Genomic DNA, 23,228 nt, shown 5'->3' on the forward strand with positions numbered 1-23,228 from the left:
AACGTCCGTATCTCCTGAAGAGGGCGATAGTGCGCCGTTCGGGATTCGGACGGAAGTTCAAAGAAGAAGTTTAAAGGTCAGAGTTTACCCTCGTGTTTACAAGAACACAAATCACCCCTCAGGCCGGCTCCGACTCTCAGTCTTAAGCAGCGAAAACGTTAAATAAGTAAGTAATTACTGGATGTATAAGCAGTTTTTATAAAATTGTACTGAAGGTAGGAAAGGTTCGAACTTTAGTTATTTATCGGCTCTGTTTACCCTAAGCTGGGAGTTTGGCTAGCTTGTTGCTAATCAGATATCAGGGCAGTTTTTCTAAACGTTTATCGTTTGATGGTTAAACCTTTGGTTAGTAATGGCTAAAAGTATTGATAATCTGTTTAACAGATTGCTAGCTGACGTGTAAAGGTTATAAATTTCTTCTTAAATAATGTTGTGAAAGAAGCTGTCCAGAAATTTTCTTATTATTTCAGCCAACTTTTATCTGCTGACGTTACAGAAATGTGTCTCAGTGAAATATAGAAACAACCTTAACAGCAACAAAATGTAGTAAGACGCGTTTAACTGATGCTGACAGACATTAGAGAAGTAACTACATGTGATTTAAATCACATATTTGAAAAATTTAATTAATATTTTTAATAAAGAAAGGGGGATACTAGTCCTCCTTTTCACTGATTTCAGTTTTTGTGTGGAATCACTGCAGCTGAAATTAATTATATCTTGGTTTTTATTCATATCAGTTTTTGGTATTTTGTTCCAGTTTTATAATAGTCATTTTTAACAAACTTAATTTTATTTTCTGTTTTTTCGTCTGTCTACCTGTGATGTTGTGATTGTTTTGAAGCACTGAGGTTGTTGCAAATGAGCTATAGAAATAAACTTTCATTTGACTTTTCTATTCTCAACAAGTTTATTTTCTGGTTAAATAAAAGTAATTATTACATTTAGTTTGAAACATTTCAAACAGAAACATTTAGACTGATTTCTGTATTTTAATCTGCTAATAATTGTTATATTTTTGACTTTGTTGTGATTAAGAAGTTTAAACATGAGCGATGTGTCCTTCAGGTCGCCATGGCGTCTTACACGTGCATCAGCTGCCGGGTGGCCTTCGCCGACGGCGAGGTGCAGCGGGCGCATTACAAAACCGACTGGCACCGCTACAACCTGAAGCGCAAGGTGGCCGACATGCCACCGGTCACCGCAGAGAACTTCCAGGAGCGTGTGCTGGCGCAGCGGGCCGCCGCCGACCAGCAGCTGACCCACGCCGCCGCCACCGAGAGCTGCGGCGTCTGCAACAAGAAGTTCTCCACTGCCAACGCCTACCAGAACCACCTGCAGTCCCACAAGCACCAGCAGGCGGAGAGGCAGGCGCTGCTGGCGGTGCAGAGGAAGGTGGAGATGATGAACGAGAAGAACCTGGAGAAGGGCGTTTACGACGAGAAGGAGGACAACGACGCCAGGAACGAGGCGCTGCAGCAGGCGCTGAGGGAGCAGCACAGGCCCAATCCGGCCAAGGTGGCCAAGGTCCAGACCGCCGCGAAGGCGGAGAAACCGCCCCGCGTGGTGTGGCTGGAGGAGCAGGTGAAGAGACGGGAGAGAGAGGAGGGAGGAGAGGCAGCAGCAGAAGGTAAACAGAGAATAAAAAACTTTGAAATGTTTAAATGAAGAAGATTTGTTGTTTTCAGGGTTGGTGCCTGAAAATCCGAGACTTTCTGTTAGGAAAGTTCTGGATTTCTATGTGACGTCCTTGAAAGTGTAATATGTGTAACATAAAGTTTTTTTAATAGACTCAATTTGAAATCCGATCATAAAAAGACTCATGAACATTTTTTCTAACTGTCCAAAATTAAATCAGACCAAATGTTTCTTATTTTAGGTCAGAATTACTAAAATTATATTTGCTAAACACCAGAAAACATTTTTTATCGATCTGTTTTATTTTTCTATATTCTGTACATTTAATTTGGGCATGAAGGGGATTTAGTTTAACTTTCAATGTCATTAATATTTATTACTCATAATTATTGACCATCTTATGTTTTGCACAAAAAAGTTAATTAAATTTGGGGAATTTTTTATTCAATTAGCGTTTTAAACAAACATTTCAAGACATGAAATTGTTTTATTCAAGGATTCCAGGTTTTTTTATTGTCATACCAGCTTCAGGTTGTGGTACCAAATTTATACCAGATTAATGTTCAACACACAAAAAAAAGAGAAATAATTAAATTAAAATCTATAAATTTCACTGTGGGAAAAGTGTCTGACCTGTGTTTGTGTAAAACCCTCCAGAGGAGTGGGAGGATGTCGATGAGGATGACGATGATGACATGGAGGAAGATGTGGATGAAGAGGAGCTGATGGAGGAGGAGGAAGGCGGCTCTTCGGGGACGTCGGGCCCCCTGCCGGGCTCCGTCCCCGTCACACACTGCCTGTTTTGCTCCCACCGCTCCCGCTCGCTGTTGAAGAACGTGGCTCACATGACCAAAGTCCACAGCTTCTTCATCCCAGACGTGGAGTTCCTGGTGGACCTCAGGGGCCTCGTCCGGTACCTGGGTGGGTCCCAGGGACATCGCTGCACATTTCCCATCATTCTTTACATCTTTAGCTTTATAAGATTCTTATGATCCGTTTCCACCAGAGATGCAAGATATCGAATACGGATTTGATTGATCTTATTAACTGTTTAGTGGCCGTTTTCTCAAAACCTGACTTATCCAGAACATAAAGGGTTACATTTTTCACTCACTGAGTAAAAAAACAAACATTAAACTTCAACTTAATTTAAAAGGACGGGTACATTTTTGTCAAAAACACATCTAATTTTGAGATTAATCTTAGAAATTCTTTAGAAGAAATTTCAACTCAGAAATCTTTTTTAGAAAATTTCTGTCAATAATGTAAAACTTTGTTTTTCCTTGCATGGGTTTGACTTTCGGATCACAGAAATCTCCTTATTTATTTGAGTTTTTTTGTTGTTTTTTTAAAATTATTTCAAAAATATTTCAGTTTTTTTTTTTTTTTTTTTTGCAAAACAGAAAAATTTCTGACCTTTTTTCCTCAGGAGAGAAAGTCGGTGCTGGGAACGTTTGCTTGTGGTGCAACGAGAAGGGCCGTTCGTTTTACTCCACAGAGGCGGTGCAGAGTCACATGACGGACAAGAGCCACTGCAAGCTGTTCACAGACGGAGACGCCGCCCTGGAGTTCGCAGATTTCTACGACTTCAGGTGTTTCTCTGGTTCAGATGTTTTTAACCTCCTTCAGTTTGGGACGATAAACTTTAATGTTTCCTGAAGTTGGAACAGATTTCCTCCTTTGCTTTGTGAAATCGTGAACCGCTGTGCTGCTGCTGTTTGTCCAACAGGAGCAGTTACCCGGACCGGAGCGAGGGAGCGGATGAAGGGACGGACGAGGATCTGCCGGACGAGAGGAACCTGGAGTACGACGATGAGACGATGGCGCTGACCCTGCCGTCAGGTGACCTTCGGTTCCAGCTGCTGGTTTTGGTCTGGAAGCCGTTCAAACTGCTGCCTGTTTCCTCAGGTGCCAAGGTGGGCCACCGCTCCCTCATGAGGTACTACCGGCAGCGGTTCGGGACGCAGCGGGCCGTGGTTCCGGGCCGCAGCGGGAACGCCGTGGGCCGGGTCCTGCAGCAGTACAGAGCCCTGGGCTGGGCGGGAGGCGCAGGTGAGGCTCCGCTGCGTCACTGCAGTAAAATATGACGAAAAACATCATTTATCAAAGTTTGGAGGCTGAAAGCTTCATGAGGGGATTTAAAACAACCAAAGAATTTGGCTTGTTTAAGAAGTAAAGTATTAATGATAGTAATGAAGAAATATTTTTTATGCCTACATATCCTGAACAATAATTCATCCTCCTGTAAACTTTTTTCTGTAATATTTCCAAGTATAGACAGTTCTACATACCAGAGCCAGGAAAAAAATGAAAAGTTATTTATTTGATAAAATAGATATACATTATAAAAAGAAAAAAATTTAAAATTTGTGTATCTTTATGAAAAATAAATATTTTATAATAAAATAGGAAAAGGAGGCAAAGAGCCTTTAAGGTTGAAACATCCTGCAGAAATCGATCAGTTCAGGTCTAAATGTAGGTTCAATAACCTGTCAGCTCTTCTCCAGCTCTAATGGTAACCATAGCAACCAGACCATGACGAGTTAGTCATGGTTCATATTTACAGCAGATTTGTGTTGTTATTGTTGAAACTCAAAAATCTACATAAAATCAGCTGTTATGTCACTGAACTGTTTGTGGTTCTCTGACTTCCCTCAGCGGGACGTTTGTCCTCCTGAGTCTTTAACAAAATGTCCGTCTGTCTGTCTGTCTGTCCGTCCAGGCGGCTCAGTCCAGCAGAGACAGAGGGACATGCAGTACGTCCAGAGGATGAAATCCCGCTGGATGCTGAAGATGGGGATGAGCAACAACACCACCAAGCAGAAGCACTTCAGAGCTCAGGTTATGTTCTGAGAGAGAGAGGAAGCAGCTGCGACACAGACTGCTGCAGCTGGATGATGGCTGCCGGGAAACGAGGGGAACTGAAAACGAACCACAAAGCTGAAAAAAGGAGGAAATGTTTTCCTGAACTGATCAGCCTCGTTAGAAAAACAAACATTAAATAAAGAGCAAAACTCAAATTCATCAAATTATTCTTATATTTTACTAATACAGTCACGCATAAGATATGAAAATATTCAGACGTTTTCCTCCAGGTGAGGCTTCATTAGATTAAAAATGATTTCAAACTGATGATGCGGCTGAAATATGATTCTACCTGCTTTTTAAATTAATTCAAATTTCCTCTCATGTTTTTTTTCTGCAGCTCATTTGATGTTTGAGGAAATAATTTTTGTCTTAAAACTGAAACTTGTCTCGGATCAGAAACTGTTGGATTAAATCCATGAAGTGTGTTCATGTTTCACTCCTTTGAATCTTAAATTTAAATGTTAAACAATTTAAAATATTTTAATGTATGTCTTCTGAAACCATTAAATTAAATGGTCACTCTGTCAGCTGTGAATGCTAATTCTGGTTAGCATAGCCATCAGTGATGGTGGGTAAACAGTTTTCCTCTAACGGTAATTAGTTTCTCCACCGTTGGCACATTTAGCAACATGTTCACCAGAATGATTGGCAGCGCTAAGCCCCTCCTCCTGGCTCTGATTGGTGCGTTTATTCAGATGACAATAGCTGCCTCTGTCTCATATTAAACTGTCAGGACATGGAAACAGTTTTATAAAAAAATATATATAAAAACATATTTTTAATAAAAGTTACATTAATTTACTTTGTTTATATCTTAAACATTTATTTTTTCAGTATTTAGTTGTTGTAGCCTCAGAGAATCCACCGTGTCTACAATAGTATTATTTATAACTTGGACCCGTTTCTGCTAAATGATGAAAATAAAAGCTGAACTCCGTCTCTTCCTCTTCCTCTTCCTCGTACGTCAGATTTGTGAATGAGCGTGAACCTGGAGCGGATGATGTCATGGCGACCCCTCCGCGCTGCTGCGCCGCGTTAATGAGCTCAGTTACTCCATTTGTTTGCGGTTCTCCACTTTATATTTGGCAGCCGCTCCACTTCCTGAGTGTGTTTGATGGTTTCGGAGGTTTAGGGCACTCTGCCCGGCGCATACCGCCGCTGCACACGGCCGCCAGGAAAGGGCCGCGGAGGAGGGGCGGCGCAGACAGGCCGACGGCGAGGAGGAGACTAATTGATCCGGACGACGTGGGAGAGAGATGAGGCATTAGATCTGCAGTCAGAGAGGAGTGATGGATGTCTGAGGGCCGCAGCGGCTCGTTTACGACTCAGACTGGAGATTTATGAGACGAGTTTCACCAACAATTTATGAGCTTCCTTCAAAGTCTTTAAGTTGCTGTTTTTCTGACATCCTGCTGTTAATGAAAAGTTTAAATTGATGCTTGGAAGCAGCATGATGGAGTGGATTTGGTGCTTTGTTTTGCATGATTGTTTGAAATGACAAATGGTTTTATAACTCCTGAGCTTAGCCAGTTTCTGTTGTCAGGAAAAGTTTCCTGTGCAAATTTCCTCTGAAGCGTCTGATTCTCCTGGGAAATTATTGTTGAAAGAAGTCCCACACGGAGAAACATTTATTTATTTATTTGGTTTTTGTTTTTGACTGGGTAGGAGACTCCAGATTCGGGTCACCGCATAAAAAACAAAACAGATTTTTGACTTCAATCTTGTGAGATCAAAGTCAGAGTTTAGTCAAAATTTGGAGGAAAAAAAAAGTCAGAATTTGAAAAATGTCCAAATTCGGAGACCAATTTCAGAAAGTTTCAAATCAAAACTTGGAAATTTATGAGCTGAAAAGCAGAAAATGTTTTACTTTTGAAACTCAGACAATTTTCAGTTTCTGAGTTCAGAAAATTTCCATTTTTTTCCAACATGTTTGAATTTGTTTTCTTGCAAATTTCTGAATTTTGAACTCAGAAATGTTCTAATATTTTCTAAAAATATTTCTGACATTAATCTATTTTTTTTTTCTCTTGAATTTTCTTTTACTTTTGAGCTCAGAAATGTCAAAGTTATTTCTAGAACATTTCTGAGATTAATTCTGAGTTTTGTTGGAAATTTAGTTCTTTTTTCTGTCTACAGCGGCGCTTCACATCTGTTGAGACTGAAGGACTAATTTGAGATTAAAGCAACATCTGGCATTTCATAAAGCTTATCTAGATATTTATATATCTATCTAGATTCTAGATATAAGATGGAACAGTGAAGTTCTAATTAGTGCAATAGTTACTATAAAAAACTAAATCATAAGAATAAAATTCACTCATAGAACCGAAAACTGAATCCAGGAGCTGAAGTATAGAAATATTAGTGATAATAGTAATAATAGTGATAATTAATAATAGTAATATTAGTGACAATAATAGTGATATTAGTGATAATATTAGTAATAATTAATATTAGTGATAATAATAGTGATAATATTAGTAATAGTTAATATTATTGATATTAGTGGTAATATTAGTGATAATTAATCATAGTTAGCTCTCCCTTCTCCTAACTTCCCCCTTCAGTCTGCATGATCCTGGTCTCCCTCTGAGCCCTGGGGGCCTGGTATTGATCGGAGCTGTGTAGGTAGTGATTGGACATGAGTGGATAATTTCCTTTGCTGCATTAGAGTCCATTACTGGACCCGCTCTCCGGAAAGTGAAAGACATCCTCAAAAGAAAAAAAAACCCAGAGAATGTTCTTGGAAATGGATTCTTCTCACAGAAATGATTTAACGTCTGAGGATCCTCAGTTTCTCTTCAGGTTTGGAGACGATGACGGAGTGAAGAGGTTCCTGCTGGAAACGCTTCATTTAGCTAAACCCAGCTGCTCTCCCATTTATTCAGAGGAATTATAACAGACTTTAATTCAGAGAGTCGGTGACACACAGCTGAATGTTTACTGAGGTCCGATGAGATAAACCAGAACACAAGAAGGATGGTCAAAGATGTAACTCAAATTAACTGTTCACTGTGGAGGCTGATGTTACCAACACAAGAAGAAGAAATTATTTGAGAATTTGGTCTAATTGGACTTTTTCACCTGCTGATGTCACAGTTCTGACGTAAATACTGAGAAACTGTTTCACGGCTTAGAGTCTGAAATCTAATCATTTAAAATCTGATGAGTCTGGAAAGATGGACGCATTTGCAGATTTAATTCTCCTTCCAGGTTTGTGTTTTTGTTTCCATCCAATCAGCTTCAAGTGTTTATTTATAGAACTCAAAAAGGAACAACAGGAACATCCGGCTGTCGGACCTTACAGGGTTCGGTTTGTGGAAGCCTTAGCTTCATAGCTAACTTTAAAAATGTTGAGAAAATGACAGAACTCAACTTCGACCTGCAGAACTGGTAGAAAAACTTGGAAATTTTAACCTTTTTGTACTTTTTGAGGCGAATAGGAACACATTACAGGCGTGCCTCTGTTATAGATGTCATCATTTACATACATACTGCTAAATACAGAAAATGCTAACTACATTTTACACCATATTCTGGCGCCCCCTCTAGCGCAGCGCCCCTATAGCTTTACCCATTTTTATCAAAACAGTCACTTCCAATAACTTCCAGAAACTCCTGAATTTGCGGCCATGAATGATTCTGTATTTAGTTATTCGGGTCTTAATTCCTCCGCTGGATGAAAGCTGGTTTGTTTTGAGGTCTGATCAGCTGATGATGATGATGATGATGATGATGTTAATGATGATGACAGCATCTGCGCGCCTGCAGGTGATTCCTTTAAGACCAGGAGGAGGAGTGCAGCAGGTCGCCACGTTTCCACCGTTACATTTTCTCTGCCCGGTGACCTGGAGCCTCTTCCTGCTGGTCCTGATGCTGCCGCCGCCGCTGCTGCTGGGATCATGAAGCAGCTCTTCCCTCCCTCTGGTTGCCTCTGGAAACTCGCCTCGTCCATCATATTAATGGGATAATAATGTGATTGATTGGTCATTTCCGCGGAGAAATGCTGCTTGCTGCCCGCTGAGAGCGCAGGGATCTTCAGAGAACTTCCCTCCTGCTGTGAGGAGGAGCCGGACAGCCAGGAGATTCATTCAGGTTTTATTTCCAGCTTCTGCTCCGAGGAGGAAGAGGAGGAACATGGAGCGCCTCCGCGGCTCTCCGGAGCGCATCAGGCGGTTCCAGCAGCGGGAGCTTCCGGCTGCGGATGTGCATCTCTGCGAGCGGACCGAGCTGTAGCGGAACCGAACCGAGCCGGCTTTCAGCGCGTCCGTGCGTCGCAGTAGAGGAGTGGGGGAGGAGAAAGAGGAGGCATCTATGCAATTTTATTTTGACTTCGCATTTTATTATGAGCACAGAGGAGGGAGATGCGGGACCGGCGTGCGGGGAGGCGGCGGGAGCTCCGGCCGCCAAGCAACGCCTCACCTGGGAGGAGAGCGACCCGCTCGGCTCCCAAGGACGTCGGCAGCCCGACGGCGAGGAGGAGCCGCAGCCTGGAGAGGAGGAGGATGAGGAGGATGAGGAAGAGGAAGCAGAGGGCCGTGCGCGTGCGGCTGACTCTGAGAAAATCAGCGGGGAGGAAAACGGGGGCAACACTTCCAGCGAGGAGGGGGCGGTGGGGGGCAGATGTGGCAAAACGCAGGCGATGCCTTCAACCTGCAGCAGCGAGACGTGCATCCCGACCCCGAGCTGCAGGATCTGCTTCCAGGGAGCGGAACAGGTAGGCTGCTGGTTCTACTGGGTCAAGTGGTTCTGGGTCTGCTGGTTCTACTGGGTCTGCTGGTTCTACTGGGTCTGCCGGGTCTGATGGATCTGGCTCGACCCGATCAGATCTCGAACTGCGGTTCTGTCGGTGGTGAAGTGAGGCTGAAGGTGAGCGTGCTGCCCTGTGATTGGCTGACGGCAGCAGCTCGTGCATTTGGGGTGAAGCTGCTGATTGGATACTTTCAGTTCTGCTGAGGGAGATCAGAGCAGGAACCAGAAACAAACATTCACTGCTGGAAGTCTTCTTAACGATGCCTAACCTGTCTGACGTGACCTCTGACCTCACTGATTTACCACAGCTGCTCCTGGAAGACGTTATTTTATAAATTAGAATATGATAATTGGATTTATTATTACTAAACACATTGAGAAAGCCAAGATAGAAACTAAAGACAGCAAACACAAAATATGTGTAACTATATAACGACATAATTCTATATATACTAAATAAGCCTTTTGTACATAAATACTCCAATAGGTGTTTATATTTACATGTATAGACCCATACATATAGTGTAGGTATAGATCTATACAACTATAGGTATAGATGTAGATCTAGTATATCTAGACCTACATCTATATATATCTATAGATACAACTATTTACAAAGTAGGCTTGTATAAACCCAAATGTGTATATAAAGAGAGAGATTCATAATTCTTTAGATGTTTAGATCTGTACATGTAAAGATCTCAATAGAGATCACATATCATGTTCTTCTGTTCTAGACGTGTACATCAGTAAATCACTGTGAGAGTTCTGGATGATTGTTTTTATATCAGAAAGAAATCTTTAAAAATTATTAAAATGAATTAAATTTTTTAAAAATGTAAATGTGTAAGAGGTGGTTTGCAGTAAGATTAAACATTTAATTAGTCCATCGTTTACAGAGTCTTGCAAAAATCATTCATTCAAAAATCAAACTTCTTTCATTTTGTGTGAAACTTTAGGGACGGGTTTTTATCATATTGTTTATCATCTATCAGGACAAGATTCTCATTACTATCAAGATTTAGATTCATCAGAATGATAAACTCGGGTGCAGAATATCATAAAATAAGTAAGAAAGTGATAAAATGTGTTGTAAACCCTGGAGCTGCAGGGCAGCGACCCAAACATAACCAGGTTAAAATATCATCCCAAAGTGACGCACCAATTTGTCTGCCCGTCTTCCTGAAAGCAGATGGACAGACGTGGACGTGCAGGGACAAATGGACGTCAGTCCAGGCTGAAACCTGAGACTCTGCAGGCCTGTGACAGCAGCGGCCTGATGAGGGACGATTCATCGCTGCCAGAGCTGAAGGGAAGCAGGAGAGCAGCAGCAAACGCCTAAGTGGACATCCTGTCTCCCCAACGTGGGCTCCAGCCTGTTAGCAGATCCAATCTAATAACTCCGCCTCCGGGTCCAGACTCAGGGCTGCTCTGAAGGCCTGGAGGCTGTTAGTTATCTGCTTTTCAGAAACTCTGATAAAATCCACAGTTTGACTTTTTCTGCTGCCTAAAGTTGCATCATTAGATCAGTTTGATGAATGAAACTGTAGCTTTACCTTTAGCATCTACATGTGAGAAACTTTTGATCTATTCATTAAAACACAACATTACTGTCAATAAAAGCCAATATTTCATCTTTTATTACAAAATGAGTTTTTGAGATTTTTTTTATTGATTCCAGTTCTGATATTAAGAGGTTCTGGAGTTCAGTTAGATCAATAATAAAACTATTCATCCACACCTTGTAAAAGTTTTCATACCTCTTAACGATTTCTCATTTTGTTCAGTTACAACCACAGACTATTCTACTGGAATGTTATATGATGGATAAACACAAAGGAGTGAATCGGTTTTAACATTTTTACATGTAAAAGTCTCCACAGTGAAGCATGGTGGTGGCTGTGTCAGGCTGTGGGTTTTATCAGCAGGAACAGAGGAACAGGTCAGAGTTGATCGGCAAGACAAGAAAATCTTAAAGGTTAAATGGAATTTCTTGAGCTCAGAGCATATTGGTTGGCATGGCCTAGTCAAAGTCCTGAGGTAAAGTTTGTGGTAATAGTTGAAAACAGGTGCTAGAGTAAAACGGGTCCTCCAACTGCCAAATTATAGGAAATATTTTTATTTTTCAACATAGATTTCTGAATAAAAACGTAGGTTTGATGAAAAATGTTTTAACTTAATTTAGTAATTACATTTGCAGTAGCAGAAAAAGCTCTTCCATCACTCTAAACAGAAACGCTTCTGATGAAAAAGGAAGAGGCACCGATCAACTGTGACGTCATCAGTGATGGTCAGGAATCACTGTGATGTCATTGATGACATCACAGGCTGTTACATCAGAAGTCCTTGAATAAAAAAGTTGTTAGCTCAGCGCAGCATTGCTACCATGGCACGTAGGCGACGTCGTAGACGACGCTCCTCCTACAGACGTAGGAGGAGGCGATACTACAGGCGTAGGAGGCGCAGAAGCGGCTACTATCGCCGTAGACGCAGAAGGTACCGCCGGCGTCGTCGTTATTACTAGTCGCTAATGTTGACCATGTAGCAAGCAGTTTAAAAACCACAAAAAAATTATAAAACAATTTAGAAAAAAAACAAAACAACAACAACAAAAAAAACAAATTTCTGAATTGCTTTAGGATTTTTTTTAAAGTGCCTCCTAAAATATTGCACATTACGGCACAGCTTTGAGGCGCACAGCAAGATATGAGTGACATATCTTGCTGTCACTCATATCAGATTGCATTTTAAATCCAAAGATTTAAAATGCAATCTGCTTTTTGCTTTAACCCGTTGCTGCGAAGCCGGGTGACAGCGATCCCCGCTGTCTTAGAAAAACGCATAAAGTTCCCAATCCACGGAAGAGACATTCAACATCTCACCTGTCTGCAGACGCTGACTCACCTTCAGGAGGAGCCAACTATGGGCAACAAAAACGGATCTAAAGTCCCCATTTCAACATTTGGGAAGTGGTGCGCCATGTTAATTTAAAAGCTAGTCACAGAAGACTAATTCTAAAAATAAACATTAAGTAATATGATAAGTTCAATCATGTTGATGCTCAATACGCAGCATGTGTTACAGCTCAGTATAGCGCCCTCAGCAGGGTAAAATGTGTTGGTGCGCTCTCTTACCTGTACAGCAGCGCTTTCACGGTTTCAGTTCATTGTTGAATATAAACGGCTAGCTCTGTGTGGGGTCACTCAGAAAATATCAGTACCTACATTTTAAACAGTTTACTGTAGAGCCACAGACTCATTCTGGGTAGAGATTAAATGTCATTTTCTGCACCGCATCAGGGGGTGGAAAAGGTAGGAAGAAAACATCCCAGCTGTCTGGCGTCATGGTGACGATCCACCATGTTTGTTTCCCAGAGTCAGCGGACACTTTTCACTTCAAATGAAGCTAATCTACCATTTTGATGAAAAAGGAAGAGGCACCGATCCACTCTGATGTCATCAGTGATGGCCAGGAATGATTGTGATGTCATCGATGACATCACAGGTTGTTACATCAGAAGCCCTTGAATAAAAAAGTTGTTAGCTCAGCGCAGCATTGCTACCATGGCACGTAGGCGACGTCGTAGACGACGCTCCTCCTACAGACGTAGGAGGAGGCGATACTACAGGCGTAGGAGGCGCAGAAGCGGCTACTATCGCCGTAGACGCAGAAGGTACCGCCGGCGTCGTCGTTATTACTAGTCGCTAACGTTGACCATGTAGCAAGCAGTTTAAAAACCACAAAAAAAAAATCATAAAAACAATGTTTAAGAAATAAAAATCATGATTAAAACTCTGGAGGCACAAATGATGTCACAGATGTTTGTGACATCACAGCCATTCCTGAGTGATGTCATCTAAACATGTAGCATTTTAATCAGAAATAAGGAAAATGTAAAACATAATCATTTAATATTGGAGTAAGTCCAACATTTAGTGATTTGTGTATTTATAAATACATACTGTATTTCTCTTCTCCATTTGGTCAAATAATTAAAATTGGTTTGTGTATTTCTCTAGTGAGAGAACATGTGAAATAGAGCTGCATGCCTGGAGACGCATCTTTCACTCAGTGGCGGAGCTAGACTTTTTTTCAAGGGGTGGCCAAAGGGTGAGCAAGGCTTTATCAGAGGGGTCCATATACAAATGATGAACGAATTAAGTAATATAACTAGTTAGGTTATAGCCTAATTCAAAGCTTTCATATGACATAGCCTACTTACATTTCATTCATTATAAAACTTAACAATGGTTTTTCACATATTCTTACCACACACATTTCAAGCAAGAGCTGGGAGATATATCCTGGCGAAAAGAATAAAACATTACAGGACAGCATGTGAACAAAAACATGTTAAAAGAATCTGTCTAAAACACGATCTATCAGCACTAGCATGGCTAATATAATAAACGAGGCACTACAGAGCGGTGCACAACCATTTTTTTTTCTTTTTAGAAATGTATGACAAGTGCCGCCTCTCATTAGGAAGGTAACAGCGTAGGTAACACTCCTCAACGGTGTACTCTAAAGCCGCGGGTGTGTTTTGGATCAAGCAGGAACCACATGTCAGCTTAACCAATGAACAGCTTCAGTGAGCAGCATGTAGGCTGCTACTGCATCGGGCTGCCTTCAGGGACAGTCGGAAATTACAGTTTTCCTGGCAAATCTTTGCCGATCTCATAAGTATTATATTTTTTAAAAATTACCATTTCCAGTGGCTCTGGCTCTGCCACTGCTTTCACGGTTCCAGGTTTATAACTGAGTTTTGCTAACTCTGTTCTTGATTGTATCTAATTGGTCAGCTTCGGTCAGAAATCCAACCGGACATCATCAGATTTTAAACCACCAACTGCACACGTGTCAAACTTAAGGCCCCGGGGCCAAATCTGGTCCGCTGCACATTTCTGTGTGGCTGAGGGCCACACAAATATAACTTTGAAGAAAAAGGATGTGTGTTTAAATATATTTTATCAATTGAATCAAACTTTAAATGTTATTTATTTCCAAGAAGCAGTCATTGAATGCAGAAACGGCTTTTTATTAATATTTGTTTTACTATAGAACTGAAGGATTTCCTTATTTAATACAACAAAAAACATTTTAAATGAAGCTAATCTACCATTTTGATGAAAAAGGAAGAGGCACCGATCAAGTCTGATGTCATCAATGAAGGCCAGGAATCACTGTGATGTCATTGATGACATCACAGGCTGTTACATCAGAAGCCTTTGAATAAAAAAGTTGTTAGCTCAGCGCAGCATTGCTACTACCATGGCGTGGCGACGCGTGAGCAGCGCTCCTCCTACAGACGTAGGAGGAGGCGATACTACAGGCGTAGGAGGCGCAGAAGCGGCTACTATCGCCGTAGACGCAGAAGGTACCGCCGGCGTCGTCGTTATTACTAGTCGCTAACGTTGACCATGTAGCAAGCAGTTTAAAAACCACTAAAAAAATCATAAAAACAATGTTTAAGAAATAAAAATGATTTAAATAATGGAGGCACAAATGATGTCAGGTCAGATGACATCATGTCATCTGATGTCATGTCATCTGCAATTGCTAGCCATCTGCAATGGCTACCTAATTGCTAGCCACAAGCAATTTTTCAATTGCTTGTGGCTAGTCTGAAGGAGCAGAGTGGAGGCTGCAGCTCTGAGGAGGAGCTCTCTCTCCTCTAAGGTTCAGGCAGGTGTTTTGCACACTTGAGGAGGAGGTGTTTTTGCACAGCTGAATGGTTGCCACAGAGACTAAAGAACTTCTCCAACATGCATGTATGAATCAAAAACCTACTTCAGTTTGGGGTTTGATGAGGGAATAACATTATAACATGACATTAAAACGTTAGTCCTGCTATCCAGAGAGACTGTGTCAAACTGAGGGCCCGGGGGCCAAATCCGGCCCGCTATAGAGTAACTAGGCCTTGTCTTGGTAGGTTTACAGTTCAGTTTCTGGACGATAGATCCAGAAGCTGGGGAAATCTTTTTATATCCTTAATCTGCTTTAAACCTCTCCACAGCTTCTCCCTGAACTGCCTGCTGTGCTCCTTCATGATGCTGTTTGCTCCCAAGAATCTGTGAGGCGTCACACAGCAGCTGGATTTCTACTGAGATTAGATTAAATTAGATGAGATAACACAGCTGGACTCCAGTCAGTCTTTAGCAATCACCAGGAAACTTCTGAAGGCAACTGGTTGCACTTGGAAAATGGGTTTGAATACATTTACATGTTGCACTTTTACGTTTTTTACTTTAATCAAGTATAATTTTCTTCCTACTTCATGATTGATATCACGTTGTGTTGACCTTTCTCATAAAAGTTCAATGAAACATGTTTATGTTTGTGGTTATAATGTGAACAAATATGGAAAAATTCAGGGGTCATGAATACTTTGATAAGCCGCTGTATGTTACATATTTATAAATATACAGCTTACACACAAAGTATATATTTATCTGTTCTGAAGGCCATGTTGTAGTTCCTTGCTTCACCATTAGGTGGCGCGGCCGTTTGTGGGTAGTATTTTTTTCTTATACTAAAAGAAGAAGCCGTGAAGGTCAGCGGACTTGGTGTTTGAGGGTTTTGTGATTTCCTTCGACTGTGCGTCAATATGAGTGGTAGGTTACAGTGTCTTTATGTTTGAGTGGCATTATATGTGTATTTTAGAACTTTGAACGTTTTCTGTTGTTAGTTTTTTCTTAGAATAAGCGAAGGCTAGGCTAAGCTAATTTCTATTCTAAAATTAGCTTAGATAATTTTAACATATTATGTAAACATAATATGTTTATAACTAAAAATGGTAAACCATATTATGTTTAGTTGTATGTATAGTAATGAAACAGACAAATAATATAATTATAATATGTTTGTAAATGAGCATCTGCGTTCATGGTGGATTGTAATTTGTATTTATTCATTTTCTTTGTGGAAACACACACCTACACACTTCAATCCACACACATCCGGCCTGTGAAGCAGCTGTAACTAGTTGAAGTAGCTGTAACTAGTTGAAGTAGCTGTAACTAGTTGAAGCAGCTGTAACCTGCTGATTAAAGAGTCAAGCCATCACCTGGCTTCATTATTGGCTCGGGGTCATCTGGGTTGACCCCGGATGATTCTGCGGTCACCATTTTCATTCCGACCCCCAGAGGTGCGAACAATATTATCTATAGACATTTTTAAAATTATTTTATGATTTTTTTTGTGGTTTTTAAACTGCTTGCTACATGGTCAACGTTAGCGACTAGTAATAACGACGACGCCGGCGGTACCTTCTGCGTCTACGGCGATAGTAGCCGCTTCTGCGCCTCCTACGCCTGTAGTATCGCCTCCTCCTACGTCTGTAGGAGGAGCGTCGTCTACGACGTCGCCTACGTGCCATGGTAGCAATGCTGCGCTGAGCTAACAACTTTTTTATTCAAGGGCTTCTGATGTAACAGCCTGTGATGTCATCGATGACATCACAGTCATTCCTGGCCATCACTTATGACATCAGAGTTGATCGGTGCCTCTTCCTTTTTCATCAGAATGTAATTTAGCTTCGTTTTAAGCTGCTTATAATTCATGTGGATAGTATTTTTTTTAAATTTAGGTGTTTAAGTAAACCCTTCCTCCTCTTTGTTGTGTAAAATAAGGAAATTTTCTCTGAATGTCATTTTGTCCTTCAGTTCTTTCATTTCATAATAGTTAAAATAGAGCCACATTGTAATAAATTAGGATTTTTCAGAACTTTGCTCAGACTTCTTAAAGGTTAATAAACCTTGTTACAAACATAAACCTCAGTGGATTTTAATGGTACTTTATTGTATTAAATTACATTTATTCTCTTCCCAACAATTTATAAAGCTGAAAACAGGACAAATAGTTAAACTTACAGAGAAATACATCCTGCTATGCTTTGACAGTGATGTGCATAAAGGCTCCAGCTCCTTCACCCAACTGTTGTTCCTGATGTTACTTTTACAGACAGCAATTTGTTTATGCATATAGACATACACTTTGTACATATATGAAGACATATACAGGTAAACACCTTCAGGCTCACTGAAAGTACAATGAGCTTTGTATAAATGTATCTACTGCTGCACCATTAAGTGCATATATTTGTCCAGGTTGTACAAATAAGAAGTTATTTTCTAAAAATCCAGTAACAGGTTCCTAACTCCAGTAAAAACTGGGTGTCCACTGAAGGATTATGACTATGATTGTTCTTGTACTGTAATTTGGGTCTCAACTGCTTCTAGAAAAAACCCAAAGGTTTTTTAGTTTTTTAAAAAAACCTCAAAACCATTTTTTTGGCAATAAGTAAGACTTTTTTTGGTATCTGGAAAATGAGCCATTTCAAAAACCTCCAGGATTTAACATCAAAATGAGCAGCCGTTTACGTGTACATGTCTTCATAGATGTAAAAATCAGTTTATTATCTAATAAACATATGAGATATGATTATTATTATAATTTTAATATAAATAACGATTAAAAAGAAATAAATATTTTGTTATTAGTTCTGATCAAAATATCACAGCATCCTGAACTCCCACCTTCACGTCGGTCTCACCTCACATTTCACTTCAAACGAAGCTAAATTACATTCTGATGAAAAAGGAAGAGGCACCGATCAGCTCTGATGTCATCAGTGATGGCCAGGAATGATTGTGATGTCATCAATGACATCACAGGCTATTACCTCACAAGCCTTTGAATAAAAAAGTTGTTAGCTCAGCGCAGCATTGTTACCATGGCGCGTAGGCGACGTCGTAGACGACGCTCCTCCTACAGACGTAGGAGGAGGCGATACTACAGGCGAAGGAGGCGCAGCAGCGGCTACTATCGCCGTAGACGCAGAAGGTACCGCCGGCGTTGTTAGTCGCTCACATTAAGTATGTAGCAAGCAGTTTTAAAACCACAAAAAAATCTAAATAATTAGATTATTTGGGTGATCTATATATATATATATATATAGATCACCTTAATGTCCTGTTAACATGCCGGACACGGCCGGCCTGCGGGTCGGGGCCTGCGGGTCCGGCCTGCGGGTCGGGCCTGCGGGTCCGGCCTGCGGGTCCGGCCTGCGGGTCGGGCCTGCGGGTCCGGCCTGCGGGTCGGGGCCTGCGGGTCGGCTCTGCGGGTCGGCTCTGCGCTGGAAAAACCTCCAGGACGAAAGAGAAATGGATCCGGCTGTGATGATTAATGCCAGGCTGCTTCCTGCTGCAGCTTGGAGATACCATCATTGATTTCAGGCCCTCTGGACGAGTTCTGGGTTTGCTGTGATGGATCACCTGCTGGGGGAGAGAGGAGGAGAGCTGAGGCTGGAAAACAAAACATTTCTTAACGATGGGAAAAGCCGGATCATGGAAACGAATGGAGGATGAATCCTGGGCAATCGATGGAGAGCAGACAGTTTCTCTCTGATTCTGAGGCTGGAGAAGCAAAATAATACACAACAAACTGTAACTTTGATAGATGCAGATATTTGATCCTGCTTTCTGTGACAGCAGTGAGGATTAAACAGGTTTGTTTCCTGAACAGAGGAACTTCCTGACACCTTCATTTTACGTTGTTGTTCATTTATTTCAGATTTCTGCAGTAACTGGAAACAATAACTGCTCTGAATCATTTCTACATTCAGTGTCGTTCCAGAGTTTCTGCTCAGAAAGCGATGATGTTCTTGTAATAATTCTGATTCTGATTGTTTGGAGCATAAAAAGTTTGGATGAAACAGGAACAGACCAGATTATCACCCAGATTAACTCTTGCTGCTGCAGTTGGATGTATTTTCCTTTGACAGAAAAACTTCAATTAATAGAAACTCTTAACGGTTCAGCTGATTGAACTCTGAGGTTATTGTGATGTCAAAATGTTTCTGTAACATTGAAAACTAATACATTATAATTTTATTTTTACTCTGTAACATTTGCTCCATATTTTTTCTTTCTCCAGATAATCTGTCAGATTAATGTCTGGGTTCTGGATTTATTGGACTTTAATTGTAATCATAAAGTCATTATTTTGTTGGTCTGTGCTCAGACTCACTACTTCTAGAAAACACCTGAATGTTTTGTTATTTAAATTTATTCATCATTTCATCCAGTTGACAGTAACTCCTGGATGATGCCGTCACCGCCGCCATGGTTCTGGGTTTTTGTGTGTGATAAACACCTTCAGATGGATTTTGCTTCGTGTTAACTGGCCTCTGTGTGTGTGTGTGTGTGTGTGTGTGTGTGTGTGTGTGTGTGTGTGTGTGTGTGTGTGTGTGTGTGTGTGTGTGTGTGTGTGTGTGTGTGTGTGTGTGTGTCGGGCTGCAGGGCGACCTGTTGAACCCGTGCCGCTGTGACGGTTCGGTCCGCTACACCCATCAGCAGTGTCTGCTGAAGTGGATCAGCGAACGCGGCTGCTGGACCTGTGAGCTCTGCTGCTATCGCTTCCATGTCATCGCCATCAACATGAAGAGACCGTGGCAGGTAAACAGGAAGTCTGAGAAACACGCAGCGCTGCAGCTCAGTCTGATGTTGAAGCTCCACGTTAAACAGATTAAATCTGTCAGCATCACCGTTTAAAACATCCTGACGAATCTTCACATTTATTGTCCTGAAGTGAAACTCTGAGTAGTTTGAGCTGATTAAATTATAAAAGTGATTAAATGATTACTTCTTAATTCTCACATATGAGTGGATTATGTTTATTAATTAGGTGGTTAATCTGTGAAGCCAGCTGGACTTCAGTCAGGAGTTTGAAGCAGTTTTACTTTTCAGGCTTAATTTGTGAAACATTCTTAAATCGTTTTCCTTCTGCCTCTCTGCTGTTTGTTGCTACATCAAATAAAACATTAAAAAACAAAGGTTTTATCTCCAGTGTGGCTGAATTAATGTGAGGCTTTCCTCAGTGGCAGCCCATCACCATCACGCTGGTGGAGAAGGTCCAGATCATCGCCGTGTTTCTGGGTTCGCTCTTCCTGGTGGCCAGCATCTCCTGGCTGCTCTGGTCGGCTCTCAGTCCGCAGGCCGTCTGGCAGCGCAGAGACGTCCTCTTCCAGATCTGCTATGGCATGTACGGCTTCATGGACCTGGTCTGCGTAGGTCCGTCTGTCCGTCCGTCTGTCCGCTCAGGAATGAGTGGAACTGCAACACCTTCAATTTATTCTCATAATTTTATAATTTATGTTGTGATTTTATTTTCATTTTTTAAGTTTGGCCCTAAATCAGTTGTAATAAGTTTGTTATAATCAACATTTATTTATTGTTTCCTGTGGTTGTAACAGGCCTGATTGTCCATGAGGGGGCAGCAGTGTACAGCGTGTTCATGCGCTGGCGGGCGGTGAACCTCCACTGGGACGTCCAGAGTTACGACAAGGCCAAGGACATGGAGGAGACCAGCACCGGCCGCTCCTCGCTGGGCCCCAGGACGCTCTGGTTGCCCCTGGCAACCTTCGGGCCCAGCGGGCCGCTGCACCCCACCCAGCTCGGGTCACGGCCGTGGACCTGCCTCTGTCTGGCCCCGTTCTGCCCGGGGCTGGTGCCGGGAAACAGCCTGAGCCAAGACGCCGACTCAGGGGAGGTGGTCATCCGCGTGACGTCGGTCTGAGCATCGACAAGTGGACCTGTAAACCGTCGGCCCGCCGCCCGACCGTCGGCCCGCCGCCCGACCGTCGGCCCGGCCTGGGCAGGTGAACCTTTAGTCTGAACGTTGCTGCCTTTATTAGTTGCTGCTTTCTGGTGTTTCTGGTGAGTCGGGCTTGTAGTTTGTCCCCAAACCGATCTCAGCCAGATAAAGATGGATGTGTTCGGTTGGCACTGTGACGTTTTCCTCTCATCCATCATGAGTTTACATCAGAGCTGGACACTCCTGGTTTACATGGTAGCATATGAGACCAAACTGTTGTTACATCCGGGTTCTCTGGTACTTTGGCGTCGCATCAGGAAGGTCATTTCAGTCCAACTGAAGCAGAAATCAGTCAGATTTAGATTCCTTTGAGGTCATCAGGTCAAGCAGCTCCTAAAGTCTTGCTGACACTTTAGGATTTACAGTTGTGTTCGAAATAATAGCAGTGCCTTTAGAAAAATGAGTAAATGTCAAAATTCTTCAAAGAAATTGTACTTTAATGAACACAGATACATTGGGGACACAGTACATTCTATTCCAAAGCAAAACAATTGCGCAAAGTCATCAAAACTTAAATAATAATAATAATATTTCAAATAAAGTAAGAAATGGCATGTTCAAAAGAATAGCAGTGTTGCCATCTTTCCTTGGAAACTCAAAAATGTACTGTACAAACAAAGAAATTCTTGATAAGTGAACCTAGCTGAGTATCCTAAACTAATATTTTGTTGCAAAACCACGGTTTCCGATGACTGCTTCACATCTGTGGTGCATGGAGTCAACCAACTTCTGGCATCGTTCCACAGGTATTGCAGCCCAGGATAATTGCACTGTATTCCACAATTCCTCAGCGTTTCTTGGTTTTGCCTCATGCACTGCACTTTTTATGTCAGCCCACAAGTTTTCAATGGGATTAAGGTCCGGGGATTGTGCTGGCCACTCCATCAGTTGAATCTTGTTCATCTGGAACCATGCTTTTGCTCGCTTGCTGGTGTGTTTGGGGTCATTATCCTGTTGAAAGGTCCACCTCAAAGGCATTTCCTCCTCAGCATATGGCAGCATGACCTCTTCCAGGATCCTGATGTACTAGAACTGATCCATGATCCCTTGTATGCGGTGAATCGGACCAACACCATAGTATGAAAAACATCCCCATATCATGATGCTTGCACCACCATGCTTAATGGTCTTCAGTGAGTACTGTGGCTTGAATTCTGTGTTTGCAGGGCGTCTGACATACTGCCTGTGACCCTTAGACCCAAAAAGAACAATCTTGCTTTCATCTGTCCACAAGATATTATGCCATTTCTTTTCAGGCCAGTCAATGTGCTCTTTGGCAAATTGTAAACGCTTCTGCACATGTCTTTTTCTCAGCAGTGGGGCTTTGCGGGGGCTTCTTGCTGGAAGGTTAACCTCAGTAAGACGTCTTCTGATTGTCACAGTATTCACTGTCAACTGAAGGTCTTGCTTGATCCTCTTGGATCCCATCATTGGCTGAGTCTTCGCCAGTTTGGCTATTCTTCTGTCCATTCGAGGGGTTGTCTTTCGTTTCTTCCTCGTTTTTCAGTTTTTTGCTCCCATTTCAGGGCATTTGAGATCATTTTAGCTGAACAGCCAATGATTTTCTGCACCTCTTTGTATGTTTTCCCTTCTTTAATCAATTTTTTTATTAGGAAACGCTCATCTTCAGAACAGTGTCTTGAACGACCCATTTTCATTGTTTTTTCAGGAGAAATGCACAGCCAGCATGCCAGTTGTCTTGATCCTTAAATACGGATCACCTGTTAACACCCTTTTTTCCCAGAATACCCTCCCTAATTGATGCCCTCTCTAATTGAACTCACCACTGCTATTTTTTTGAACACACCCTTTTCAGTTAATCATTCAATTTCACAGAATCCACAGTATGCATGGCTGTCCTGTTGGGTTTGTTGGTTTTCTATACCTTTATTTTACCCCCCAGAAACTTATCTGGGGTATAGAGTTTGAAATGTTAATAAAACCAGTGATTTTCTTGCTGCTGTTGAGGCACTGCTATTATTTCGAACACAACTGTAAATGAAAAACTCCTCAAAATGGTTGAAAAAGTTTAGTGCCAGGAAGTTTTGTCCTAGGAATTGTTGGCTGAATTCAGAGTTTCAGCAGAACGACGTCACATCAGAAACTCATTATTTCTTCTTCTCTGAGGAAACGACTCCGTCTTTTGGTTCTTGCGTTTCACCTGTCAGGTTGTAATAAAAATGTTTCTTCTGTTCAGCTTTGTAAAGGCACAATTTGGAGTTTGGTCTTTGACTAGGCCACTGCAACACATCATCCTGCTAACTGCGTCCTGACATGGACGCACCGACCTTTCTGTGAATATTGAGCCTCTGGGA

General features: G+C 41.8%; 2 protein-coding genes across 2 annotated transcripts; both read left to right on the plus strand.

Moving 5' to 3' along the window:
* The first annotated feature begins 40 nt into the window (after positions 1-40).
* Positions 41-5,443, plus strand: znf622 (zinc finger protein 622). Its single transcript, XM_044135252.1, has 7 exons — positions 41-166; positions 1,069-1,630; positions 2,296-2,559; positions 3,068-3,230; positions 3,368-3,480; positions 3,547-3,690; positions 4,361-5,443. The coding sequence occupies exons 2-7, from the start codon at positions 1,075-1,077 to the stop codon at positions 4,489-4,491; spliced, it is 1,371 nt and encodes a 456-aa protein (XP_043991187.1). The 5' UTR covers positions 41-166; positions 1,069-1,074; the 3' UTR covers positions 4,492-5,443.
* Positions 5,444-8,075: 2,632 nt separating this feature from the next.
* Positions 8,076-21,269, plus strand: march11 (membrane-associated ring finger (C3HC4) 11). The gene is made up of 4 exons (XM_044135282.1): positions 8,076-9,223; positions 19,560-19,715; positions 20,138-20,330; positions 20,513-21,269. Exons 1-4 carry the CDS (start codon positions 8,711-8,713, stop codon positions 20,833-20,835), a joined length of 1,185 nt encoding a protein of 394 aa, XP_043991217.1. The 5' UTR covers positions 8,076-8,710; the 3' UTR covers positions 20,836-21,269.
* Positions 21,270-23,228: the final 1,959 nt, after the last annotated feature.

The sequence above is a fragment of the Gambusia affinis genome, linkage group LG12 (genome assembly GCF_019740435.1).
Source record: "Gambusia affinis linkage group LG12, SWU_Gaff_1.0, whole genome shotgun sequence".
Lineage (NCBI taxonomy): Eukaryota > Metazoa > Chordata > Actinopteri > Cyprinodontiformes > Poeciliidae > Gambusia > Gambusia affinis.

Bases quoted from the DNA above. Each gene is read 5' to 3' on its own strand.
- znf622 (XM_044135252.1), top strand. From the start codon at position 1,075: ATGGCGTCTTACACGTGCATCAGCTGCCGGGTGGCCTTCGCCGACGGC. The intron at 1,631-2,295 runs GTAAACAGAGAA...AAAACCCTCCAG, and splicing joins AGGAGAGGCAGCAGCAGAAG to AGGAGTGGGAGGATGTCGAT. The intron at 2,560-3,067 runs GTGGGTCCCAGG...TTTTTTCCTCAG, and splicing joins GGGCCTCGTCCGGTACCTGG to GAGAGAAAGTCGGTGCTGGG.
- march11 (XM_044135282.1), top strand. From the start codon at position 8,711: ATGTGCATCTCTGCGAGCGGACCGAGCTGTAGCGGAACCGAACCGAGC. The intron at 9,224-19,559 runs GTAGGCTGCTGG...GTCGGGCTGCAG, and splicing joins GCTTCCAGGGAGCGGAACAG to GGCGACCTGTTGAACCCGTG. The intron at 19,716-20,137 runs GTAAACAGGAAG...GGCTTTCCTCAG, and splicing joins ACATGAAGAGACCGTGGCAG to TGGCAGCCCATCACCATCAC.